This window comes from Somniosus microcephalus, chromosome 2 (assembly GCF_052327205.1).
Source record: "Somniosus microcephalus isolate GS21.2 chromosome 2, FLI_Smic_1.0, whole genome shotgun sequence".
Lineage (NCBI taxonomy): Eukaryota > Metazoa > Chordata > Chondrichthyes > Squaliformes > Somniosidae > Somniosus > Somniosus microcephalus.
In genome coordinates this window covers 12,051,016-12,074,638 of record NC_140988.1, presented here as the reverse complement: position 1 = coordinate 12,074,638, position 23,623 = coordinate 12,051,016, and the positions used below count along the sequence as shown (strand labels likewise).

Sequence of the window (23,623 nt, the reverse complement as noted above, 5' to 3'; positions counted from 1 at the left end):
AGCTAACCCTGTGGATGCATTAGCACTAACAACTTGCATTTATGTAGCGCCATTCACGTCCACGGGACTTCACAACAGCTGGAGAACTTTCAAAAGTGTAGTCGCTATTGCAATGTAGGAAATGCAGCAGCCAATTTACTCGCAGCAAGCTCCTACAAACAGCAATGTGATAAATGCCCAGACAATCTACGTTTGCTGCTGTCCGATGAGGGATAAATGTTTGGCCGGGACACCGGAGAGAACTCATTTTGGAATAGTGCCACGGGATCTATTACATCCAACTGAACAGGCGGAAGAAACAGTGTAACAGCTCATCCGAAAGACAGACAATGAAGCATGCTTTCCACATAGCACTGAAGTGTCAGTCTAGACTGGGGGAGTGGGGATTGACCACCAGACCTCCTGACTCATAAACAAGAGTACTGACATTGAGCCAAGGCTGACATTATGGTCATCCCGATCCAAAGTTGAGTTTGATTTTCAATTCTTTGTGCCCAGGAACAAACGTTCTCTGGGCAATGTGATGAGTTGGGAAAGGCCTGGTGAGACAGACCTGCTTCTCCCCTGTATTCCCGACATTTAAAGTGGCCTAAAGCCACCTTTGGAACAGTGTGTAAATTTTAAAAGGAACGTCCTTATTCCACGGCATAATCTGAAGACCTGGATCCTTGGGCCGATTAGTGACCAAAAAGGAGACCTACGCATGGAGGCAGAGGGTATGGCCGAGGTACTAAATGAGTACTTTGCATCTGTCTTCACCAAGGAAGAAGATGTTGCCAAAGTCATAGTGAAAGAGGAGGTAGTGGAGATACTGGATGAGACAAAAATTCATAAAGAGGAGGTACTAGAAAGGCTGGTTGTACTTAAAGTTGAAAAGTCACCAGGACCGGATGGGATGCATCCTAGGATGCTGAGGGAAGTTAAGGAGGAAATTGCGGAGGTACTGGCCATAATGTTCCAATCCTCCTTAGATGCGGGGGTGGTGCCAGAGGACTGGAGAATTGCAAATGTTACACCCTTGTTCAAAAAAGGGTGTAAGGATAAACCCAGCAACTACAGGCCACTTAGTTTAACCTCTGTAGTGGGGAAGCTTTTAGAAACGATAATCAGGGACAAAGTTAACAGTCATTTGGACAAGTGTGGATTAATTAAGGAAAGCCAGCACAGATTTGTTAAAGGCAAATCATGTTTAACTAAACTGATCGTGTTTTTTGATGAAGTAACAGAGAGGGTTGATGAGGGTAATGCAGTTGACGTGGTGTACATGGACTTCCAAAAGGCGTTTGATAAAGTGCCACATAATAGGCTTGCCAGCAAAGTTGAAGCCCATGGAATAAAAGGGACAGTGGCAGCATGGATATGAAATTGGCTAAGTGACAGGAAACGGAGAGTAGTGGTGAATGGTTGTTTTCGGACTGGAGGAAGGTATACAGTGGTGTTCCCAAAGGGTCGGTTCTAGGACCACTGCTTTTCTTGATATATATTAATGACTTGGACTTGGGTGTGCAGGGCACAATTTCAAAATTTGCAGATGACACAAAACTTGGAAGTATAGTGAACAGTGAGGAGGATCGTGATAGACTTCAAGAGGGCATAGACAGGCTGGTGAAATGGGCGGACACTGAAAAGTGAGAAGTGATACATTTTGCTAGGAAGAACAAGGAGAGGCAATATAAACTAAAGGGTACAATCCTAAGGGAGGTGCATGAACAGAGAGACCTGGGAGCGCTAACGGGAGGCACAAAGACACCCAATTTCATCCCCTATGCCTCTATTTATGAAGCCCAGGTTTCCGTAAGCTTTATTAACCACTTTCTCAACCTGCCCTGCCACCTTCTACAATTTGTGCACATATACCCCCAGGGGCGCTAACGGAGCACAATGGCTTTGCGACCTGGCGCAGCGCTGACATCGACTCTCACCATATTCGGCCAGAGTTTTGCGGTGCACTACTGCGTTGCTCCCCGATCTCCTTCGCTCAGAGATCGTGAAGTCATCGTCGTGCGCAGCGCCCAGGACCCGAAATCGACTTCCGCCCCCTGCAGCAGCACCGGTCAAAAACACCGACAGCTGCAGGAGGCGTGCGTTGGGCGGCCGGCCGCTTCGGGGGGCGATGATTAAAACGAGGTGGCCAAGGTAAGTGGGAAAAAAAACATACCTTTCCTGTTCTAGTTTTTTTCGCGGGTTCCTGCCCGCGATCGATCAGCCCAGAGCTCTGCTTGAGTGCCGGGCTGATCGCACAGGATCGCGGCTGCCTTGGTGGTCCAGGTAGGTCATTTTGCTACTACAGAGCCTGCAGCGATGACCCCTCCCTTTAAGGGAGGGAAGGAGCCTTTGAACACAGCAGCGCTGCACGGCCCAGTGTGCAGCACTGCTGAAGTCTCCGCCCCGCTCTCCGACGTTAGCGCCTTAAGAAGGAAGTGGAGCGCTCAAGTTAGTGCTCCATTTCCCTCTTGGGGCACTAAAACTCAATTTCGCGGTCGCTGGCGATAATTAGCGCCAGGCGCTAAAGTTAGCGCCCATGCGATGCTAGCGCCCCAAAATGGTCGATACCGAATTTTTCCCCTGTAGAGTACAAAAGCAACACTGTTATGATGAACCTTTATAAAACACTGGTTCGGCTTCAACTAGAGTACCGTGTCCAATTCTGGGCACCGCACTTTAGGAAGGATGTGAAGGCCTTCGAGAGGGTGCAGAAAAGATTTACAAGAATGATTTCAGGGATGAGGGACTTCAGTTACGTGGATAGACTAGAGAGGCTGGGGTTGTTCTCCTTAGAGCATAGAAGGTTGAGAGGAGATTTGATAGAGGTGTTCAAAATCATGAGGGGTCTGGACAGAGTAGAGAGAGAGAAACTGTTCCCATTGGCGGAAGGGTCGAGAACCAGAGGACACAGATTTAAGGTGATTGGCAGAAGAACCAAAGGCGACACGAGGAAAAGCTTTTTTACGCAGCAAGTGGTTAGGATCTGGAATGTACTGCCTGAAAGGGTGGTGGAGGCAGATTCAATTGTGGCTTTCAAAAGGGAGTTGGATAAGTACCTGAAGGATAAAACATTGCAGGGCTACGGGGAAAGGGCGGGGGAGTGGGACTCGCTGAAGTGCCTCCTTCTGTGCTGTAACCATTCTAACAGATCTGATTAAGATTTAAGAGGATCTCCTGATAGCTCGGCAAGTTTATCCAGGGACTAGCTGAGCGGTACAGGCCAGGTTCTAACTTTGATGCCCAGCTAAATGATAGCAGCCTGGGCATCAGTAGAAAATCATAGAATCATAGAAATTTGCAGCACAGCAGGGGGCCATTCGGCCCGTCGTGCTTGTGCTGGCTCTTTGAAAGAGCAGTCGTGCTTCATCCCACACCCCCCGCTCTTTGATCATAACCCTGTAAGTTGCTCATCCTTGAGTACCTGTCCAACTCCCTTTTAAAATTATTCATGGAATCAGCTTCCATCGCCTTTTCAGGTAGAGCGTTCCAGATTCTGACAACTCTCTGAGTGAAAAACATCTCCTCGCTGGATCTTTTGCCAATGATTTTAAATCTATTGACCCAGTCGCCAGAGGGAATATTTTTTCTATCAAAATCTCTCACCATCTTGAAAACAGGTGCGCTAGTTGGTTCTAATGGCCCTGTTGGGGAGCGGGAGAGGAAAGCAATCAGGTACAATTTCCATTCCCAATTGCAATACATGTGTGAGGACATCAGTTGAGGACAGAATTGGGCTCAACGCGGGATGGCCCTGCAGTTGAATAGTCTGCCGACACTCGCTGTCAAGGCTGGCATATGAACCGTGACCGTTCGTTGAGGTAACAAAACATGCCCAGAGCCCATGAAACTGTGCCCCACCAAGCTTGATGAGAGGATGGGAAGAGCGGGGAAGTGGAAGATTAGTAAAGGGTTTCAAAAAAATAACGAAAAGCCTCTGTTTGAAAGAAATACTTTAATAGTGATACTTAGGACAATTTATGTTTAACAGGGAAATTTAGATTTATTTACTGAAGAAAGCTGGGGTAGATCATTCTTTTTTTCCCGATATTTACAATATCCATTTGGAATTCTAAAAGAAAAAACACTGAGACTTGAAATAACCCATCACTAATTCATCCTTATGAATTTAGAAAGAACCAGTTTGTTTAATTTTAATGTTATCATTCCACAGAGGTCATTAATTTAAGATGTTACTAAACAGACTAGTGGAGATGTTCCGAGGGTTTTTTTGTAATGCAGAGGCTTGTTGAGAAGCTCAACCAGAAGCAGTGGCAGAAGCAAAACAATTCTGAGAAAGAAAAGTGGGTAAATATTTCAAAGAGAAAAATTGTAATGGGCATGAGGAAAGGGCTGAGGAATGGGACTGTGGAGAACTCCTTCACAGAGCCAGCATGGGCTCGATGAGCCGAGTAGTCCTGTGCTATAAAGTTCCTTGATTTTCAATGTAGTAGGAGCTCGCTTATCCTTGGGCAAGCTCACCTGCAAAAGAACTGATAGAATAAATAATCCTACTTAGATTTATACAGCGCCTTATCACATCAAAACAGGTAGCAGGTGCTACACAGAGCACTTGCAATTTCCAGCTAATATGCAACCAGCTATTGGAACGAAAATCTCTCTGCAGAAGGGCGCTTCACGGGAAACATTATGTGGTAAACCACGTTCACTATCGTATCACTGTTAGTAGTTAGCACTGTTCACCACTGTTCGTTATAACTGTATCACTGACCACTATTGTATCACGGTACGAGGTCGCCTCTTGCCACACTGCTATACCTGGGATGACCACCGCCGACTCCGCCTTGGCTCCACCCACCAGGCCAGGTATAAAGGTGAGCGACTGACTGGTATTCCTCCTGCTTGGATCGGATCACCCACGAGAGTGGGCTCTGTTATTTAGTCAATAAAAACCTTTAGTCACCTTCGTAACTCTTCGCCTTTTATTGGAGGAATTGATAGGTATATCAATTTTATTGACTAAATTTAATGATGTCCGACAACGAGTCACAACCGGCGGAGGAGCCACCAGCGCAGCTCCCAGGAGCACAGCCACACCAGCCAGCTTGGCTGCGAGCCCTCAGACCGCCGTACCTGGACCTGAACCCACGAGCAGCAAACTCAGCCGCAGACTTTAAACACTGGCTGGTCTGCTTCGAATCATACCTGAGAGAATCCAGCGTCCCTCAGGCATCCAAACTAAGTGTCCTGCAGGCGCAACTGAGCCCGAGAGTATACACTCTCATCGAGGACATGACTACCTACGAGACCGCCATCAACCTGCTGAAACAGAAGTACCGGACCCCGGTAAACTACATGTACGCTAGGCACCTCCTAAGATCACGGCCGCAACAGCCAGGAGAATCAGTAGCCGAATTCTCACAGGCGCTATATGCACTCGCCAGGAACTGTGACTTTAAATCGGTGTCGGCAGCCGAAAATACTGAAGATAATATCCGCGACGCATTCCTGAAAGGCCTACGGTCCGAGTACTCACGGCAAAGACTGCTGGAAGCTAAAGACCTCAGCATGGAAAAAGCTGAAGCCCTCGCTATCTCCCTGGAAGTGGCCCACCAAGATCAGGAAGCATTCACCAGGTACTGCTCGCGACCCTGGGACTCGGGCCCGACCCCTACCACAGCACCCTTCCCAGCGCCGCCCCCGGGACCTACCTCTGCGTCGGCGTCCCGGACCCGACCGGCCCCGCCACCCCCGGCACCGGCCCCGACATCGGGCATCCGCGATCGGGCCGCCGGCTGTTTTTTTTGTGGCCAGGAGAAGCACCCGAGGTCGCGCTGCCCAGCCAAGAACTCCACATGCAGAACCTGCCTGAAGAAAGGCCACTTCTCCAAGGCCTGCAGGAGCGGATCCTCAGAGGCCAGCAGTGCCGCATGCGAACTATGGGGGCGGCCATCTTCGTTTAGGGCAACTGAGGCCAGCATCCCCACACATGAGTCATGGGGGTGGCCATCTTTGTTTAGGGCAACTGAGGCCAGCATCCCCACACATGAGTCATGGGGGCGGCCATCTTTGATTAAGGCAACCGACCCCAATAGTGCCTCATGTGAGCTACGGGGGCAGCCATCTTCTCCGTCATTTTGCCCTACCTCGTGGGAGACGCCATTTTACTCACCACGCCCGACCGCCTCGCCCGCAGATGACAACGACTCGCTCAGCTACACACTAGCTTCCGTCACCCTGGACCAAGCCCGCCCGCACCATCTGTCCAAGTCAATGATGGACATCAAAGTGAACGGCCACGCCACGACCTGCCTGTTCGACAGCGGAAGCACGGAGAGCTTCATCCACCCAGACACGGTGAGCCACTACTCCCTCTCTGTCCTACCAACGCGCAGCCGAATCTCGATGGCATCGAGGTCCCACGCCACGGACATCAGCGGCTACTGTGTCGTGACCCTGTCGGTTAAGGGCACGGAGTATAAAAACTTTAAACTCCTCGTCCTCCCCCATCTCTGCGCTGCCGTCCTACTAGGGCTGGACTTCCAATCCCACCTCCAAAGCGTAACCCTAGCATACGGTGGACCCCTCCCCCCACTCACAGTCAACAACCAGCAAACGTTAAACCGCCCACCGCGTAACACCTGCAGCCTCTCCACCCTCAAGGTCCCGCCACCCTCTCTGTTTGCTAACCTTACCCCTGACTGCAAACCCGTCGCTACCAAGAGCAGGCGGTATAGCGCCGGGGACAGAGCCTTCATTAGCTCTGAGGTGCGGCGCCTCCTGAAAGAGGGCATTATCGAGGGGAGCAGCAGCCCCTGGCGTGCCCAGGTCGTAGTCGTAAAGACCGGCGATAAAAACCGCCTGGTCATCGACTACAGCCAGACCATAAACAGATATACCCAGCTGGACGCATACCCCCTCCCCCGCATATCTGACATGGTCAATCAGATTGCACAGTATAAAGTATTCTCGACCATCGACCTGAAGTCGGCCTACCACCAACTCCCTATCCACCCTGAGGACCGCCAGTATACCGCCTTCGAGGCGAATGGGCGCCTATACCACTTCCTTAGGGTCCCCTTCGGTGTCACTAATGGGGTCTCGGTCTTCCAAAGGGAGATGGACCAGATGGTTGACCAGAACGAACTGCAGGCTACATTCCCCTACCTAGATAACGTCACTATCTGCGGCCGCGACCGGCAGGAACATGACGCGAATCTGGAGAAATTCCTCCGTACGGCCCAACGGCTGAACCTCACCTACAATAAGGAGAAATGCGTGTTTAACACCACACGCCTTGCCATCCTCGGCTGCGTAGTGGAGAACGGAATCATCGGCCCCGACCCAGAAAGAATGCGCCCCCTCATGGAGCTACCCCTCCCCCACTGCCCTAAAGCACTTAGGAGAACCCTGGGGCTTTTCGCCTACTATGCCCAATGGGTACCCAATTACGCGGACAAAGCCAGACCCCTCCTGAAAGCCACTTCCTTCCCCCTCACGGAGGAGGCGTGCGCGGCCTTCTCCCTCATTAAGGGAGACATAGCCAAGGCCACGATGCACGCAGTGGACGAGTCCATCCCCTTCCAGGTGGAGAGCGACGCATCCGACTTCGCCTTAGCCGCCACCCTAAACCAGGAGGGGAGGCCAGTGGCCTTCTTCTCAAGGACCCTACAGGGCCCCGAGATCCGACATTCGTCGGTCGAGAAAGAGGCCCAGGCGATCGTGGAGGCAGTACGGCGCTGGAGGCACTACCTGGCAGGCAAACGATTTACCCTCCTCACCGACCAGCGTTCGGTGGCTTTCATGTTTAATAACAAGCTGAAGGGCAAAATCAAGAATGACAAGATTTTGAGATGGAGAATCGAGCTCTCCACCTACGATTATGAGATCTTGTACCGGCCAGGCAAGCTGAACGAATCCCCTGATGCCCTTTCACGAATGACATGCGCCAGCGCGCATATCGATAGGCTTCAGACCCTCCACGACCAGCTCTGCCACCCCGGAGTCACCAGACTCTACCATTTCATTAAGGCCCGCAACCTGACCTACTCCATCGAGGAGGTCAGGACCATGACCAGGAACTGCCAGACCTGTGCGGAGTGCAAACCGCACTTCTATAGGCCGGACCGAGCAAGCCTGATCAAGGCCACCCGCCCCTTCGAGCGCCTGAGCATCGACTTTAAGGGGCCCCTCCCGTCCTCTGACCGTAATGTGTACTTCCTCAACATCGTTGATGAGTACTCCCGTTTCCCCTTTGCCTTCCCCTGCCCCGACATGACCAGTAGCACGGTCATCAAGTGCCTGAATGCCCTCTTCGCCTTGTTCGGGTTCCCGAACTATATACACAGCGACCGGGGCTCCTCCTTCATGAGCGAGGAACTCCGGCAATTCCTCCTAGAGAGAGGTATTGCAGCAAGCAGGACCACCAGCTACAACCCCAGAGGTAACGGTCAGGTGGAAAGAGAGAACGCGACGGTATGGAAGGCCGTCCTCTTAGCCTTAAAGTCTAAGGGCCTCCCAACCTCCCGCTGGCAAGAAGTCCTCCCGACAGCGCTGCACTCCATCCGGTCATTACTTTGCACGGCCACTAACACCACCCCCCATGAACGAATGTTCGTTTTCCCCAGGAAGTCGACTACGGGAACCACTCTACCAACCTGGCTGACCGCCCCGGGGCCGGTCTGGCTGCGGAAACACGTGAGGGCCCATAAAACGGACCCCCTGGTCGAGAGGGTGAACCTCCTGCACGCCAACCCCCAGTACGCCTACGTGGCGTACCCAGACGGGCGGGAGGACACTGTCTCCCTACGAGACCTCGCACCCTCAGCCGATCCGGAAACACCGCCACCACCCCCCCCAACCCCAGCCCAGGTAGACGGCATGCCGGAACCCCACGAGCCCTCGCCGACCACGCAAACACCAGCATCAACACCGGATAAGGCACCAGCACCGGATAAGGCAACACCACCGCTGCGGCGATCGGAGAGGCTTACGAAGCCTCCGGACAGACTGACCTACCAGAATTGGTAGTACACTTCACCCCGCCGGACTTAATTCTAAACAAGGGGTGAATGTGGTAAACCACGTTCACTATCGTATCACTGTTAGTAGTTAGCACTGTTCACCACTGTTCGTTATAACTGTATCACTGACCACTATTGTATCACGGTACGAGGTCGCCTCTTGCCACACTGCTATACCTGGGATGACCACCGCCGACTCCGCCTTGGCTCCACCCACCAGGCCAGGTATAAAGGTGAGCGACTGACTGGTATTCCTCCTGCTTGGATCGGATCACCCACGAGAGTGGGCTCTGTTATTTAGTCAATAAAAACCTTTAGTCACCTTCGTAACTCTTCGCCTTTTATTGGAGGAATTGATAGGTATATCACATTATCCATGTGAAAATTATAACACGTGGATCCAAACATGGTCCCAGTCCCTCGGCTACTTCAGTCATATTATGAATGAATTGCGGAGTGCAGAGTCTCCTGTTGTGTGGCCAAATGTAACAGCTGATCCACACCAGGAACGTGCCAGAAACAGCAGTGAGATGAATGACCAGTTAATGTGGGTGGGTTTTTTTTTTGAATGGTATTGGCTGGGAATGTCCTATCTCAATGTTGTATACGGGCTATTGCTATGACATAGGAACATAGGAACAGGAGGAGGCCATTCAGCCCCTCGAGCCTGTTCTGCCATTCAGTGAGATCACGGCTGATCTGTGACCTAACTCCATATACCCGCCTTTGGCCCATATCCCTTAATACCATTAGTTAACAAAAATCTATCAATCTCAGATTTAAAATTAACAATTGATCTAGCATCAACTGCTGTTTGCAGACGAGAGTTCCAAACTTCTACCACCCTTTGTGTGTAGAAGTGTTTCCTAATTTCACTCGAGAAAGGTCTGACTCTAATTTTTAGACTATGCCCCCTAGTCCTAGACTCCCCAACCAGCGGAAATAGTTTCTCTCTATCTACCCGATCTGTTCCCCTTAATATCTTGAAAACTTCGATCGGATCACCCCTTTCACCTTCTAAATTCTAAGAAATACAGCCCTAATTTGTGTAATCTCTCCTTGTAACTTAACCCATGAAGTCCAGATATTCTGGTAAACCTACGCTGCACTCCCTCCAAGGCCAATATATCCTTCCTAAGGTGTGGTGCTCAAAAGTGCTCACAGTGCTCCAGGTGTGGTCTAACCAGGGTGCAGCATAACTTCTACCCCCTTGTATTCTAGTCCTCTAGATATAAAGGCCAGCATCCCATTTTCTGTACCTGTTCAAGACATTTTAATGATCTTTGTACCTGGACCCCCACGTTTCTTTGGACATCTATTGCTTTTAGCTTTTCACCATTTAGAAAGTACCCGGTTCTATCCTTTTTAGGTCCAAAGTGGATGACCTCACATTTGCTTACATTGAAATCCATTTGCCACAGTTTTGCCCATTCACTTAATCTATCAATATCCCTTTTGTAATTTTATACTTTCATCTACACTGCCTACAATGCCGCCTATCTTTGTGTCATCGACCAATTTGGATATATGACTTTCTATGCCATCATTTAAGTCGTTAATAAATATTGTGAATAGTTGAGGCTTCAACACAGATCCCTGCGGGTCACCACTAGTCACATCATGCAAATTAGAGTACCTACCCATTATCCCTACTCTCTGTCTCCTGCCGCTCAGCCAATTTCCTAACCTTGTCAATAATTTGCCCTCAATTCCGTGGGCTTCTACCTTAGATAACAGTCTCTTATGAGGGACTTTATCAAATGCCTTCTGGAAGTCCATATAAATAACATCCACAGACATTCCCCTGTCCACTACTTTCGTCACCTCTTCAAAAAATTCAATCAGGTTTGTCAGGTATGACCTACCTTTTAGAAATCTATTCTGGCTCTCTCTGATCAATTGAAAATTTTCGAGGTGTTCAGTCATCCTATCCTTAATTTTAGACTCTAGCAATTTCCTGACAACAGATGTTAGGCTAACTGGTCTATAATTCCTTGGTTTCCCTCTCTTGCCATTCTTAAATAGTGGAGAGGCATGCGCATCTTTCCAATCTAAAGGAACAGTTCCTGAATCTAGAGAATTTGGAAGATTATAGTTCGGGCACCTGCAATGTGCTCACCTACTTCCTTTAAAACCCTGGGGTGGAAACCATCTGGTCCTGGGGATTTGTCATTCTTTAGTGCCATTATTTTCTTCATTAATGTTATTTTACTTATGTTAATTTTATTGAGTCCCTGTCCCCGATTCAGTATTAGTTTCCTTTGGGATTTCTGGCACGCTATCCTGTTCTTCTACTGAAAATACTGACGCAAAGTAATCATTCAACATGTCCGCCATTTCTTTATCATTGACAATATCACCGCTTTTAGTTTTTAAGGGGCCAACATTGCTCCTGACATTTTTCCTAATGTAACTGTAAAAATTCTTCGTATTGATTTTGATAACCCTTGCAAGTTTCTTTTCATATTCCCTTTTTGTAGCTCTTACTATCTGTTTTGTGACCCTCTGCTGTTCTTTGTATCTTTCTCATTTGCCAGGATCTGTGCTTTTTTTGCATTTTTGTATGCTTATTGTTTTAGTTTTATGCTGTCCCTTACCTCTTTAGTCATCCATGGCTGGGTTTTTTGGGCAAATAGAGATCTTGCCCCTCAGGGGTATAAACTGGTTCTGTATTAAATTCTTTTTTAAACATCTCCCACTGATCTTCTGTCATTTTACCCATTAACATATTTGCCCAGTTTACTGTGGATAGTCTCTGCCTCATCCCATTAAAGTCATACCTAAATCTAGAATCTTAGCTGTTTTGCGTTTCTCCCTTCCAAATTTTACATTGAACTCGATCTTGTTATGATCGCTGTTGGATAAATGTCCGCGCACAGTTAGGCTGTTAACAAAATCTGGCTCATTACTCATTACTAAATCTAATATGGCTTGCCCCCTTGTTGCCTCTAGGACATATTGTTGTAGAAAACTGTCCCGGACACACTCAAGAAATTTGCTACCTTTCTGACAGGTGCTCGTCTGCTTATCCCAATCTATATGAAAGTTAAAATCCCCCATTAAAACCACTCTGCCTTTACTACATGCTTGTCTAATCTCTGCATTTATACAATCTAGCACTTCACAGCTGCTACCAGGGGGCCTATACACAACTCCCACTGCAGTCTTAAATCCTTTCCTATTTCCACTCATAAAGTCCCCACTGCCTGCTTACCTCTCTTTATATTCTCTCTTATCATTGAAGTGATTTCATCCTTAATCACTGAGGCTACTCCTCCCCCTCTGCCATTTTCCCTATCTTTCCTGTAGACCTTACAACCTGGTATATTTAGTTCCCAGCCCTGACCGTCTTGCAGCCATGTCTCAGTAATGGCTGCAATGTCATACCCTCCAATTTGAATTCAGGTCTACAGTTCATTCAATTTATTCCTTATACTCCGTGTGTTTGTATAAAGAACGTTTATTTGGGCTACACGCCCTAGCCAGTTCTTCAGCTCTATTATTTTACTCACATGTTTCTTATTTCCCTCTCCTGGTTTAATCGCTTTACATCTTTTAGTTTTCCCTTTACCTGTAGTGCCTAAAGCACAATTTCTGATTGTTATTCCATCCTCTTCCCTTTCGTTTGTTTTTGAACACCTAAGCCTTCCGCCCACCCCTCACCCCCCCGCCCCCCCCCCCCCATTTACTAATTTAAAGTCCTTGTGACCACCCTATTTATCCTTTCTGCTAGGACCCTGGTGCCAGACCCTAGAATTTTGAAATTGGTGAGCCCATTCAGACTTTTAGGATTTTCTTTTTGGAGTTAAAATGGTGTCGGAGTCCTAATTGCATCATAGGACCCCAATTCTTGAGACCCCCACCCGGCCAGCTCCAAAAACTGCGGTAAAAATGGCGGCGGGTGGGAGCACGTTGAGAACTGGAGACTGTGTTGATTCACTGATGATATTTTGCTCCTGGATGCTTTGAAGAAAGAACTTGTCTTTATACAGCACTTTTCACGACCTCAGGACATCCCAAAGTGCTTTACGGCCAGTGAAATACTTTCTGAAGTGTAGTCACTGTTGCAATGTAGGAAATGCGGCAGCCAATTTGCGCACTGCAAGGTCCCACAAACAGCAATGTGATAAATAACCTATTTTAGTGATGTTGGTTGGGGGAAAACCGGGGAGAACTCCCCTGCTCTTCTTCAAATAGAGCTGTGGGATCTTTTCCATCCACCTGAGAGGGCAGACAAGGCCTTGGTTTAATACCTCATCTGAAAGGTGGCACCTCCAACAGTGCAGCACAGCACAGTACTGAACTGGAGTTTCAGCCTAGATTATATATGCTCAAGTCTCTGGAGTGGGAGTTTGAACCCACGACCTTCTGACTCAGGTGATTGTGCTATCCACTGACAGCTGACAGCTTGAAGTCACAAGCAGGCTGCTGTCTCAACCCACCCAAGTTGACCAGTGTGACTGTTGAGCGATTTTAACTCCCGAACCTCATCGATTCCCGATGCGATTGGGCAGTACACCCGCTTGATGGGGCAATATCAAATTGACCGCACATTGTACACCTCACCGAATTTGCCCTTACGTTGACTTCAATAGTAAGGAAAATCGGAGGGGGGTGTACAGGAAACTTTTTTTTATCCGGCACCGACGGGACCGACGTGGTGCCGGTTCATCAAAAATTCCGGATAACCGAAAGCTATAGTAAAAGATACGGAGAGCTGACAGCTCCGTATAAAGCAACAAACCCTGTTGCTTAGCAACAAGTGCAGAACAATGGCCACAAGTTCCAAGCATCTCTGTAGCTTAGCAACAGCTGCAGCCACACCCTTGCACAGCAACAGATGGAGGAAGGCAAGTACAATATGAAGTAAAACTTAACTGAACCTACTCCTGAATTTTGCCGGTTAACCGAGATTTCCGGTTATTTAGGTGCCGGTAAATCGAAAGTTTCCTGTATAATGTGTGGCTAATTCGATAGCGTCCATTTTACAACTTCACCCAAAGTTCAAATTACCCCCGTCGTGTGGGTCTTCTGAGACCTATGTTGGTCTTGGGTTCAAAGCTTAAGTTCACAGTCATGACTTGGATACAGCTAGTTATGCAGAGCCAAAGGATCTTAGGATACACTATTCCACGATGACATTGCCACTTTAAGGATGCATCGGCGCTAATTTTTTCAAGTATCATTCTTAATGTGCTAAAAAGCTGGAAGCTAAGAAAATGTTTTTGCAGCATAAGTAATTCGCTTCGACACCAAGACACACATTCATCTAAGACCTTTGTAAGGCTAGCCACATGAATCTCAATCAACTGCTGTGATGGGGATATTTCTTGAACGACTAATGTTCTGATTTTAAATGCGTTAACTGCAGGTGCACTGAGGCGTGAAGACCTGACAGTGTGTAATGCAGCACTTTATGGTTTTACGTGCTGACGAATCTGCTTACTCAGGGAATTTCAGCGGCTGGGTTTTCCCCTCTTTGCATTTGAGCATTACTCTAAATGGCATGCAGTTAGGTGAATTGGGAATCTGACGAGCGTTGAAGCAGTTGTGGTGCCTTGCAGAGCGAATGGCATCTCCTTTCAAGAGAATCAGCCATTGGCACACTGCCTTCTTGTTGCTGGCATGAAGCTCCTTCAGTCGAAACAACAATGACAGAGACGTGGCTGTCGGATTGCTTAATGGCTTCGCTGTATTTTAGGGAACGGATGAAAGCAGAGAAAAATTAGAGATGCAAAGTAGAGTTAAATCAGCGAAAGCTATGCCTCAGCATGCACACATTTCATTTCTCTTCATCCATTATTCGCAGCATTGCTGCTTCACATTTAATTCAATGCCGCTGCTTCCCAATATCCCTGCATCATCTGCACACCAGTCGTTGACGAGCCAGAACTTTCTTCAGCATGAGACTGGGAAGGCCGAAGCCATCCTGTTTAGCTCCTGACGGAATCCTTACATCTTAGTCGCTGGTCTTATCTCCATCCCTAACAGCTCGACTGGCTTCTACTCGCGCAGTGACAGCAGCGCATGGGCCGCAATGATCAAGCGCTTCGAGAATGAGAAATCCTAATTTTTGTACTGTTTCGGTTGAAAAGCTACATGGACATCAAGTTGTAATGCAACGCTAACCTACTAACTGCAGTCCATATGAGTTGGTACCTGCTTTCTTGTAAGATACTCTGGGACAGGTATATTTCTTCCCACCAATCTCAACAGTGACACACACCACACTTTCTTCTGCCCCTCCCCCAATTTTAATAATTGTTGCTTCATGAATGTTTCTTAAATGAGAAATTAATGGGACTGAAAGCCAATAAATCCCCAGGGCCTGATAATCTGCATCCCAGAGTACTAAAAGAGGTAGCCATGGAAATAGTGGATGCATTGGTTGTCATCTTCCAAAATTCTATAGATTATGGAACAGTTCCTGCAGATTGGAGGGTGGCAAATGTAACCCCACTACGTAAAAAAGGAGGGAGAGAGAACATGGGGAACTACAGACTGGTTAGCCTAATATCAGTAGTAGGGAAAATGCTAGTCTATTATAAAGGATGTGATAACAGGACACTTAGAAAATATCAACAGGATTAGACAAAGTCAACATGGATTTATGAAAGGGAAATCGTGTTTGACAAATCTACTGGAGCTTTTTGAGGATGTAACTGGTAGAATAGATAAGGGAGAACCAGTGGATGTGGTTTATTTGGATTTTCAGAAGGCCTTTGATAAAGTCCCACATAAGAGGTTAGTGTGCAAAATTAAAGCACATGAGATTGGGGGTAATATTTTGGCATGGATTGAAAATCGGTTAACAGACAGGAAACAGAGTGTAGGAATAAATTTCGGGGTGGCAGGCGGTGACTAGTGGGGTACCGCAGGGATCAGTGCTTGAACCCCAGCTATCCACAATATATATCAATGATTTGGATGAGGGAAACAAATGTAATATTTCCAAGTTTGCTGATGACATGGAACTAGATGGGATTGTGAGTTGTGTGGAGGATGCAAAGAGGCTTCAAGGTGATTTAGACACGTTGAGTGAGTGGGCACTACATGGCAGATGCAGTATAACGAGACTAAATGTGAAGTTATCCACTTCGGTAGGAAAAACAGAAAGGTAGAGTATTATTTAAATGGTGATAGATTGGGAAATGTTGATGTATAAAGGGACCTGGGTGTCCTTGTACACCAGTCACTGAAAGCAAGCAGTTCGGAAGGCAAATGGTATGTTGGCCTTCATTGCAAGAGGATTTGAGTACAGGAGCAAGGATGTCTTACTACAGTTATACAGGGCCTTGGTGAGACCTGGAGTACTGTGTGCAGTTTTGGTCTCCTTACCTAAGAAAGGATATACTTGCCATAGAGGGAGTGCAGCGAAGGTTCACCAGACTGATTCCTGGGATGGCAGGACTGTCATATGGGGAGAGATTGGGTCGACTAGGCCTGTATTCACTAGAGTTTAGAAGAATGAGAGGGGATCTCATTGAAACGTATAAAATTCTGACAGGGCTAGACAGACTGGATGCAGGGAGGATGTTTCCCCTGGCTGGGGGGGTCTAGAATGAGGGGTCACAGTCTCAGGATACGGGGTAGGACATTTAGGACTGAGATGAGGAGAAATGTCTTCACTCAGAGGGTGGTGAACCTGTGGAATTCTCTACCACAGAAGGCTGTGGCGGCCAAGCCACTGAATATATTTAAGAAGGAGATAGATAGATTTCTAGACACAAAAGGCATCAAAGGGTATGGAGAGAGAGCGGGAATATGGTATTGAGATAGAGGATCAGCCATGATCATATTGAATGGCGGAGCAGGCTCGAAGGGCCGAATGGCCTACTCCTGCTCCTATTTTTCTATGTTTCTATGCTTCAAATTTGACACTGAGCCACATAAGGAGATGCTAGGACAGGTGACCAAAAGCTTGGTCAATGAGGTAGGTTTTAAGGAGCGTCTTAAAGGAGGGGAAGAGAGGCGGAGAGGTTTAGGGAGGGAATTCCAAAGCTTCGGGCGAAGGCAGCTGAAAGCATGGCCGCCAATGGTGGAGCGATTAAAATTAGGGATGCGCAAGAAGCCAGAATTGGGCAAACTGATAAGCTGATAAACCAGGAGCAATTCCTATTTCAAACGGCGGGTGCATGAGATGTAACGGCCATTTGATGTTTAATGCGGGAACCTTTCCCTTGGTTCAGGAAAAAAATAGCTTACAGGGAAATTATCTTTGGAGAAGAATGTCCTTACATAGTTTGTCACTTTTGCAGGCTGGGCTCAAATTAGCACAAGCCATGAAAAATGCAGATAATGAACAGTGTGCTCCCCTCTCCTCCAGGTTCTAAGCTGGGCTGTTCTCTCTCTTTCTTTTGGATCCTATATTCTGCCAGCGGGTACTCCGATAATGTGATGGTTGAGACTTTGGAAAGTTAAAGGGTAAATCCACTGCTCCCGTGCTTCCAGCTGGCAGTTAAGATTGAAAGGATTTCCATCACTCCACCATTGGCGGCCGTGCCTTCAGCTGCCTGGGCCCTAAGCTCTGGAATTCCCTCCCTAAACCTCTCCGCCTCTCTACCTCTCTTTCCTCTTTCAAAATGCTCCTTAAAACCTACCTCTTTGACCAAACTTTTGGTCACCTGTCCTGATATCTCCTTCTGTGGCTCGATGTCAAAAATGTTTTTATTAATATCGCGCCTGTGAAGCGCCTTGGGACGTTCTGCTACGTTAATGCGCTATATAAATGTAAATTGTTGTTGCTGTTGGTAGAGTTTTGCTAGGTCAGTGTGCTGCAGAAAATGAGTGTGAATTATGAACTCCGTGTTGACATGAGCCAATACAGTTTATTGATCCTACGAACAGCAGGTGCGTGCGTAGTTACTGCTTTGCTTTTGACCACTCTTCCTACTATAGAATCATCGAATGGTTACAGCACAGAAGGAGGCGGGCTCTCTGCAAGGGCACTTCCACTAGTCCCCCCCCCCCCACCTTTCCCCGTAGCCCTGCAATTTTTTTTCCTTCAGGTGCCTATCCAATTGCCTTTTGAAAGCCACGATTGAATCTGCCTCCACCACCCTCTCAGGCAGTGCATTCCAGATCCTAACCACCCGCTGCGTAAAAAAGTTATTCCTCGTGTCGCCTTTGGTTCTTCTGCCAATCACCCTGAATCTGTGTCCTCTGGTTCTCGACCCTTCCGCCAATGGGAACAGTTTCTCTCTCTACTCTGTCCAGACCCCTCATGATTTTGAACACCACTATCAAATCTCCTCTCAACCTTCTCTGCTCCAAGGAGAACAACCCCAGCTTCTCCAGTCTATCCACGTAACTGAAGTCCCTCATCCCTGGAACTATCTCCTTCTTTGCCTCTGTGAAGCACCTTGGGAGGTTTTTTCTGTGTTAAAGGCGCTGTATAAATGCAAGTTGTTCATAGAATCATTCAACGCAGAAAGAGACCATTTGGCCCTTTGTGCCTGTGTCGGCCCTGTGAAAGAGCTTCCCGATTGTTCCCACTCCCCACCCCGCTCTTTTCCCACAACCCTGCAGAATTTCTCGTTTTCAAGTATTTATCCAATTCCCTTTTGAAAGTTACTATTGAATCTGCTTCCACCGCCCTTTCAGGCAGCGTATTCCAGATCACAGCAACTCGCTGCGTAAAAAAAAGTTTCCCCTCCTCTCCCCCCCTCCTTCATTTGCCAGTTACAGGAAACTCTTTTTCATCCGGCACCGACGGGACCGGCGTGGTGCCGGTTGATCAAAAAGTCCGGATTACAGAGAGGTATACTTACCAAGGTACGAGAGCCCCGGTTACACGGCCACAAGCGCAGGAGCCCCGGTTACACGGCACTTGTGCAGGAGCCCCGGTTACACGGCCACAGATGCAGGAGTCCCTGTTGCACGGCCACAGATCCAGGAACCCCGGTTACATGGCCACAGATCCAGGAACCCTGGTTACACGGCCACAGATCCAGGAACCCTGGTTACACGGCCACAGATCCAGGAACCCCGGTTACACGGCCACAGATCCAGGAACCCTGGTTACACGGCCACAGATCCAGGAACCCCGGTTACATGGCCACAGATCCAGGAACCCCGGTTACACGGCCACAGATCCAGGAACCCTGGTTACACGGCCACAGATCCAGGAACCCCGGTTACACGGCCACAGATCCAGGAACCCTGGTTACACGGCCACTAATATGAAGTAAAACTTACCTGAACCTACTCCTGAATTTTGCCGGTTAAGAGAGATTTCCGGATATTTAGGTGCCGGTAAAAAGAGAGTTTCCGCGTCCTCTGGTTACTGACCCTCTGGCCACTGGAATCAGTTTCTTTTCATTTATTCTATCGAAACCCTTCATAATTTTGAACACGTCCTTTTGTTGTTCTACCACAGCATCAGTATCGAATGACATCTTTTGGAATGTGGTCGGTGATCGGAATTTTAAATGAGAAACTCTCAAAAAAATGACTTTTAACCGGCTGTTCATGGGATCAATAAACTGTAATGGGCTGGTCAGGTGGGCAGAAAAAGTGGCAAATGGAATTCATTGCGGAGAAGTGTGAGGTAATGCATTTGGGGAGGGCTAACAAGGCAAGGGAATGCACAATAAATGGTAGGACACTGAGTAGTGTAGAGGAACAGAGGGACCTTGGAGTGCATGTCCACAGATCCCTGAAGGTAGCAGGACAGGTAGATAAGGTGGTTAAGAAGGCATACGGAATACTTGCCTTTATTAGCCGAGGCATAGAATATAAGAGCAGTGAGGTTATGCTTGAACTGTGTAAAACACTAGTTAGGCTACAGCTAGCGTACTGGGTACAGTTCTGGTCACCACATTACAGGAAAGATCTGATTGCACTGGAGAGGGGGTACAGAGGAGATTACGAGGATATTGCCAGGACTGGAGAATTTTAGCTGTGAGGAAAGATTGGATAGGCTGGGGTTGTTTTCTTTGGAACAGAGGAGGTTGAGGGGAGATTTAATTGAGGTGTATAAAATTATGAGGGGCCTAGATAGAGTGGATAGGGAGGACCTATTTCCCCTAGCAGAGAGGTCAATAACCAGGGGGCATAGATTTAAAGTAATTGGTAAAGGATGAGAGGGGAGTTGAGGAGAACTTTTTTCACCCAGAGGGTGATGGAGGATCTGGAACTCACTGCCTGAAAGGGTGGTAGAGGCAGAATCCCTCATCACATTTAAAAAGTACTTGGATATGCCCTTGAAGTGCCGTAACCTAACTACAAGGCTATGGACCAAGAGCTGGAAAGTGGGATGAGGCTGGATAGCTCTTTTTCGGCTGGCACAGACCCAATGGCCTCCTTCTAAGCCGAAAATTTCTATGATTCTGTGAAATAATTAAAGCAAGACCTTAATTTGGCAATGGCGGTCGATTGGAATCAAAGCAAAATGTATCTTTTCCCTTTTCTTTTATTTCTATTTTTTCCCCCTAAATGTTCCACCTACAGGGATACAAAAAGTAGAGGCCAGATCAAACTGCGTTGGATTTGACTGAGATCTAACTTCTAACTTGCAGGTGAAAGCTGGAAATTATGCCTTTGTTTGGGACGTGGCAGTGTTGGAATACATTGCCCTGAACAGTCCGGACTGCTCCTTGTTCACCGTCGGCAACACCCTGGCAGACCGAGGCTACGGCATCGCTCTCCAACACGGCAGCCCGTATAGAGACATCTTTTCCCAAAGGTAGGATCCGACCGATTGAATGTAGCTTATCCCGTGTGTTTCGTCAGGGATCCCGTAAACGTTAAGAACTACTGGATCAAGAGTGTATCAAACAAAACTGACCTTCCTTCCACCATCAGGCCAAAGTGGGGTTTTTTAAGCACATACCTTCTTGTACTTGCACACTACTTTCCAATGTCGATTTTGCACATGCATATTTCTAGTGCATTTAAGAAATGGCAGATACAAAAATTCTTAATTACTTTTTTGTTACCTTTTTGTAAATTTATATTTGTACCATATTTTACCCCTCTTTCAATCTCTTGATCTTCACCCAAACTTTTGCAAATGCTGTTCATCAGGTAAGAGTAGAACAGTTTTGATGCAATGGGAGGAATGGAAACCTGAATGGAACGATACAAACAGAGACCACCACATCAATGGGCGCCCATTGTCATTCCCGTAAAATGGAATCTCTTTAGAAGGGAATTGTGCTGTTTTTATGAAACCGAACCTGTGGAGGAATGACGTATGATTCTGAAAGTTAAATCTTTCATCTCCTTTTGAAATGTGCTCCTTCTGACGCCTGTTGCTTCGGTAGTAATAAGCCCTTTGGTGTCATTGCGAGATATTAGCACAGTTGTCTTTAGTAAGTCTCCCCTATGAAAGAAAGAGAAAGATAGAATTTGCATTTATACAATGCCTTTCATGACCTCAGGACGTCCCAAAGCACTTTACAGCCAATGAAGTGCTTTTGAAGTTTAGTCACTGTTGTAATGTAGGAAACGCGGCAGCCAATTTGCGCACAGCAAGCTCCCACAAACAGCAATGAGATAATGGCCAGATAATCTGTTTTAATGATGTTGCTTTTTTGAGATAAATATTGGCCCAGGACACCAGGGATAATTCTCCTGCTCTTCTTCGAAATAATGCCATGGGATCTTTTTTCATCCACCTGAGAGAGCAGGTTTAACGTCTCATCCAAAAGACGGATGGTTGAGTGAAACGTGGTTTTAATGGTATCACAGTTTACATAGATACATAGAAGATAGGAGCAGGAGTAGGCCATTCGGCCCCTCTAGCCTGCTCCGCCATTCAACGAGATCATGGCTGATCATCCAAATTCAGTACCCTGTCCCTGCTTTCTCCCCATATCCCTTAATCCCTTTAGCCTTAAGAAATATATCCAACTCCTTCTTGAATATATTTAATGAATTGGCCTCCACTGCCTTCTGTGGTAGAGAATTCCACAGGTTCACCAATCTCTGGGTGAAGAAATTCCTCCTCATCTCTGTCCTAAATGGCTTACCCCTTATCCTTAGACTGTGACCCCTGGTTCTGGACTCTCCCGCCATCGGAAACATCCTTCCTGCATCTAGTCTGTCTAGTCCTGTTAGAATTTTATAAGTTTCAATGAGATCCCCTCTCATTCTTCTAAACTCCAGCAAGTATAAGCCCAATCGACCCAATCTCTCCTCATACGTCATTCCTGCCATCCCAGGTATCAGTCTGGTGAATCTTCACTGCACTCCCTGCATGGCAAGAACATCCTTCCTCAGATAAGGCGACCAAAACTGCACACAATACTCAAGGTGTGGTCTCACCAAGGCCCTGTACAACTGCAGCAAGACATCCTTGTTCCTGTAGTCGAACCCTCTTGCTACGAAGGCCAACATACCATTTGCCTTCTTAACCGCCTGCTGCACCTGCAGCACTTAGTGTCCTACTGCATTTATATTAAACATTCACTTGAAGACGAATAGATTAATAATAGTAATGCTGCAAAATCGGACTCATGTACACCCTGGAGCAGATTCCACAGCAACAGATGGTCAAGAAAGGCCCATTCATGCCAGTAATCAGCTTGGGTGCTCAGCGTCATGGCTGATGATGTTGGATGTGAAGGGTTTATACTGTTGCCATGGGCGCTGTCCTCTGCAGCTGGACTTGCTGGGGAAAGTATCTCTTTGCGCATGTCCAGAGGTGTCAGCACAGCCTCATTTACTTTACAACACTGTCACCTCTGGGACCCAGGACCGAGGCTAACCCCGGTTGACGGTTGATCTTTGTAAGAATCCTAATTGAGGTTGGTTTGGACCAATTGGAACTCACCTCCAAGTAGCCAAAATTCACCGCACAGAACTCCCAACTGACAGTAACGTTGACAATCGCACTCCAGCGAGACACAAGAATGGCTTGTGTGGAGATCAAGAAGTTATATACCTCTGAAGGTGGATCTAATATGCATTGCTGGAGCATAATAGAGAGACAGAGCTTTGTATCCAATGGTACTAAATGCCAGCAATGGCACAGTTGGTAGCACTCTTGCCTCTGAAGGTTGTGGATTCAAGTCTCACTCCAGTAGAACTGAGCACAAAAACCTAGACTGACACTCCAGTGGTATGCTGCACTGTTGGAGGTGCTGTCTTTCAGATGAAATTTTAATGAGGTCTCGTCTGCCCGCTTAGGTGGACGTAAAAGATCCCATGGCAGTATTCAAGGAAGAGCAGCGGAGTTCTTCCTGGTTTCCAGGTCAATATTTATCCCTCAACCAACATCACTAAAACAGATTATCTGGTAATTATCACATTGCTGTTTGTGGGAGTTTGCTGTGTGAAAACTGTCTGCCTTGTTTCCTCCATTACAACAGTGACTACACTTCAAAAAGTACTTCATTGGCTGTAAAACGTCTTGGGACGTCCACTGGTCGTGAAAGTTCTTTCTTCTTTCTTTATTATTGGGTTGAACGCTGATACTGAGTGCGAGAGTGTTCCATTATATTGCTGGATAGAAAGAAAGAAAGACTTGCATTTCTACAGCGCCTTTCATGACCACCGGATGTCTCAAAGCGCTTTACAGCCAATGAAGTACTTTTGAAGTGTAGTCACTGTTATAATGTGGGAAACACAGCAGTCAATTTGCACATAGCATGCTCCCACACACAGCAATGTGATAATGACCTGATAATCTGTTTTTAGTGATGTTGATTGAG

General features: G+C 47.3%; 1 protein-coding gene across 1 annotated transcript in view; it reads left to right on the top strand.

The window, feature by feature from the left end:
- LOC147122548 (glutamate receptor ionotropic, delta-2-like) overlaps positions 1-23,623 on the top strand; it is a 1,303,876-nt gene that overhangs the window by 1,157,340 nt on the left and 122,913 nt on the right. Inside the window, 1 exon segment of the mRNA XM_086006579.1 lies at positions 20,486-20,652. Coding sequence (XP_085862705.1) covers positions 20,486-20,652 — 167 coding nt within the window.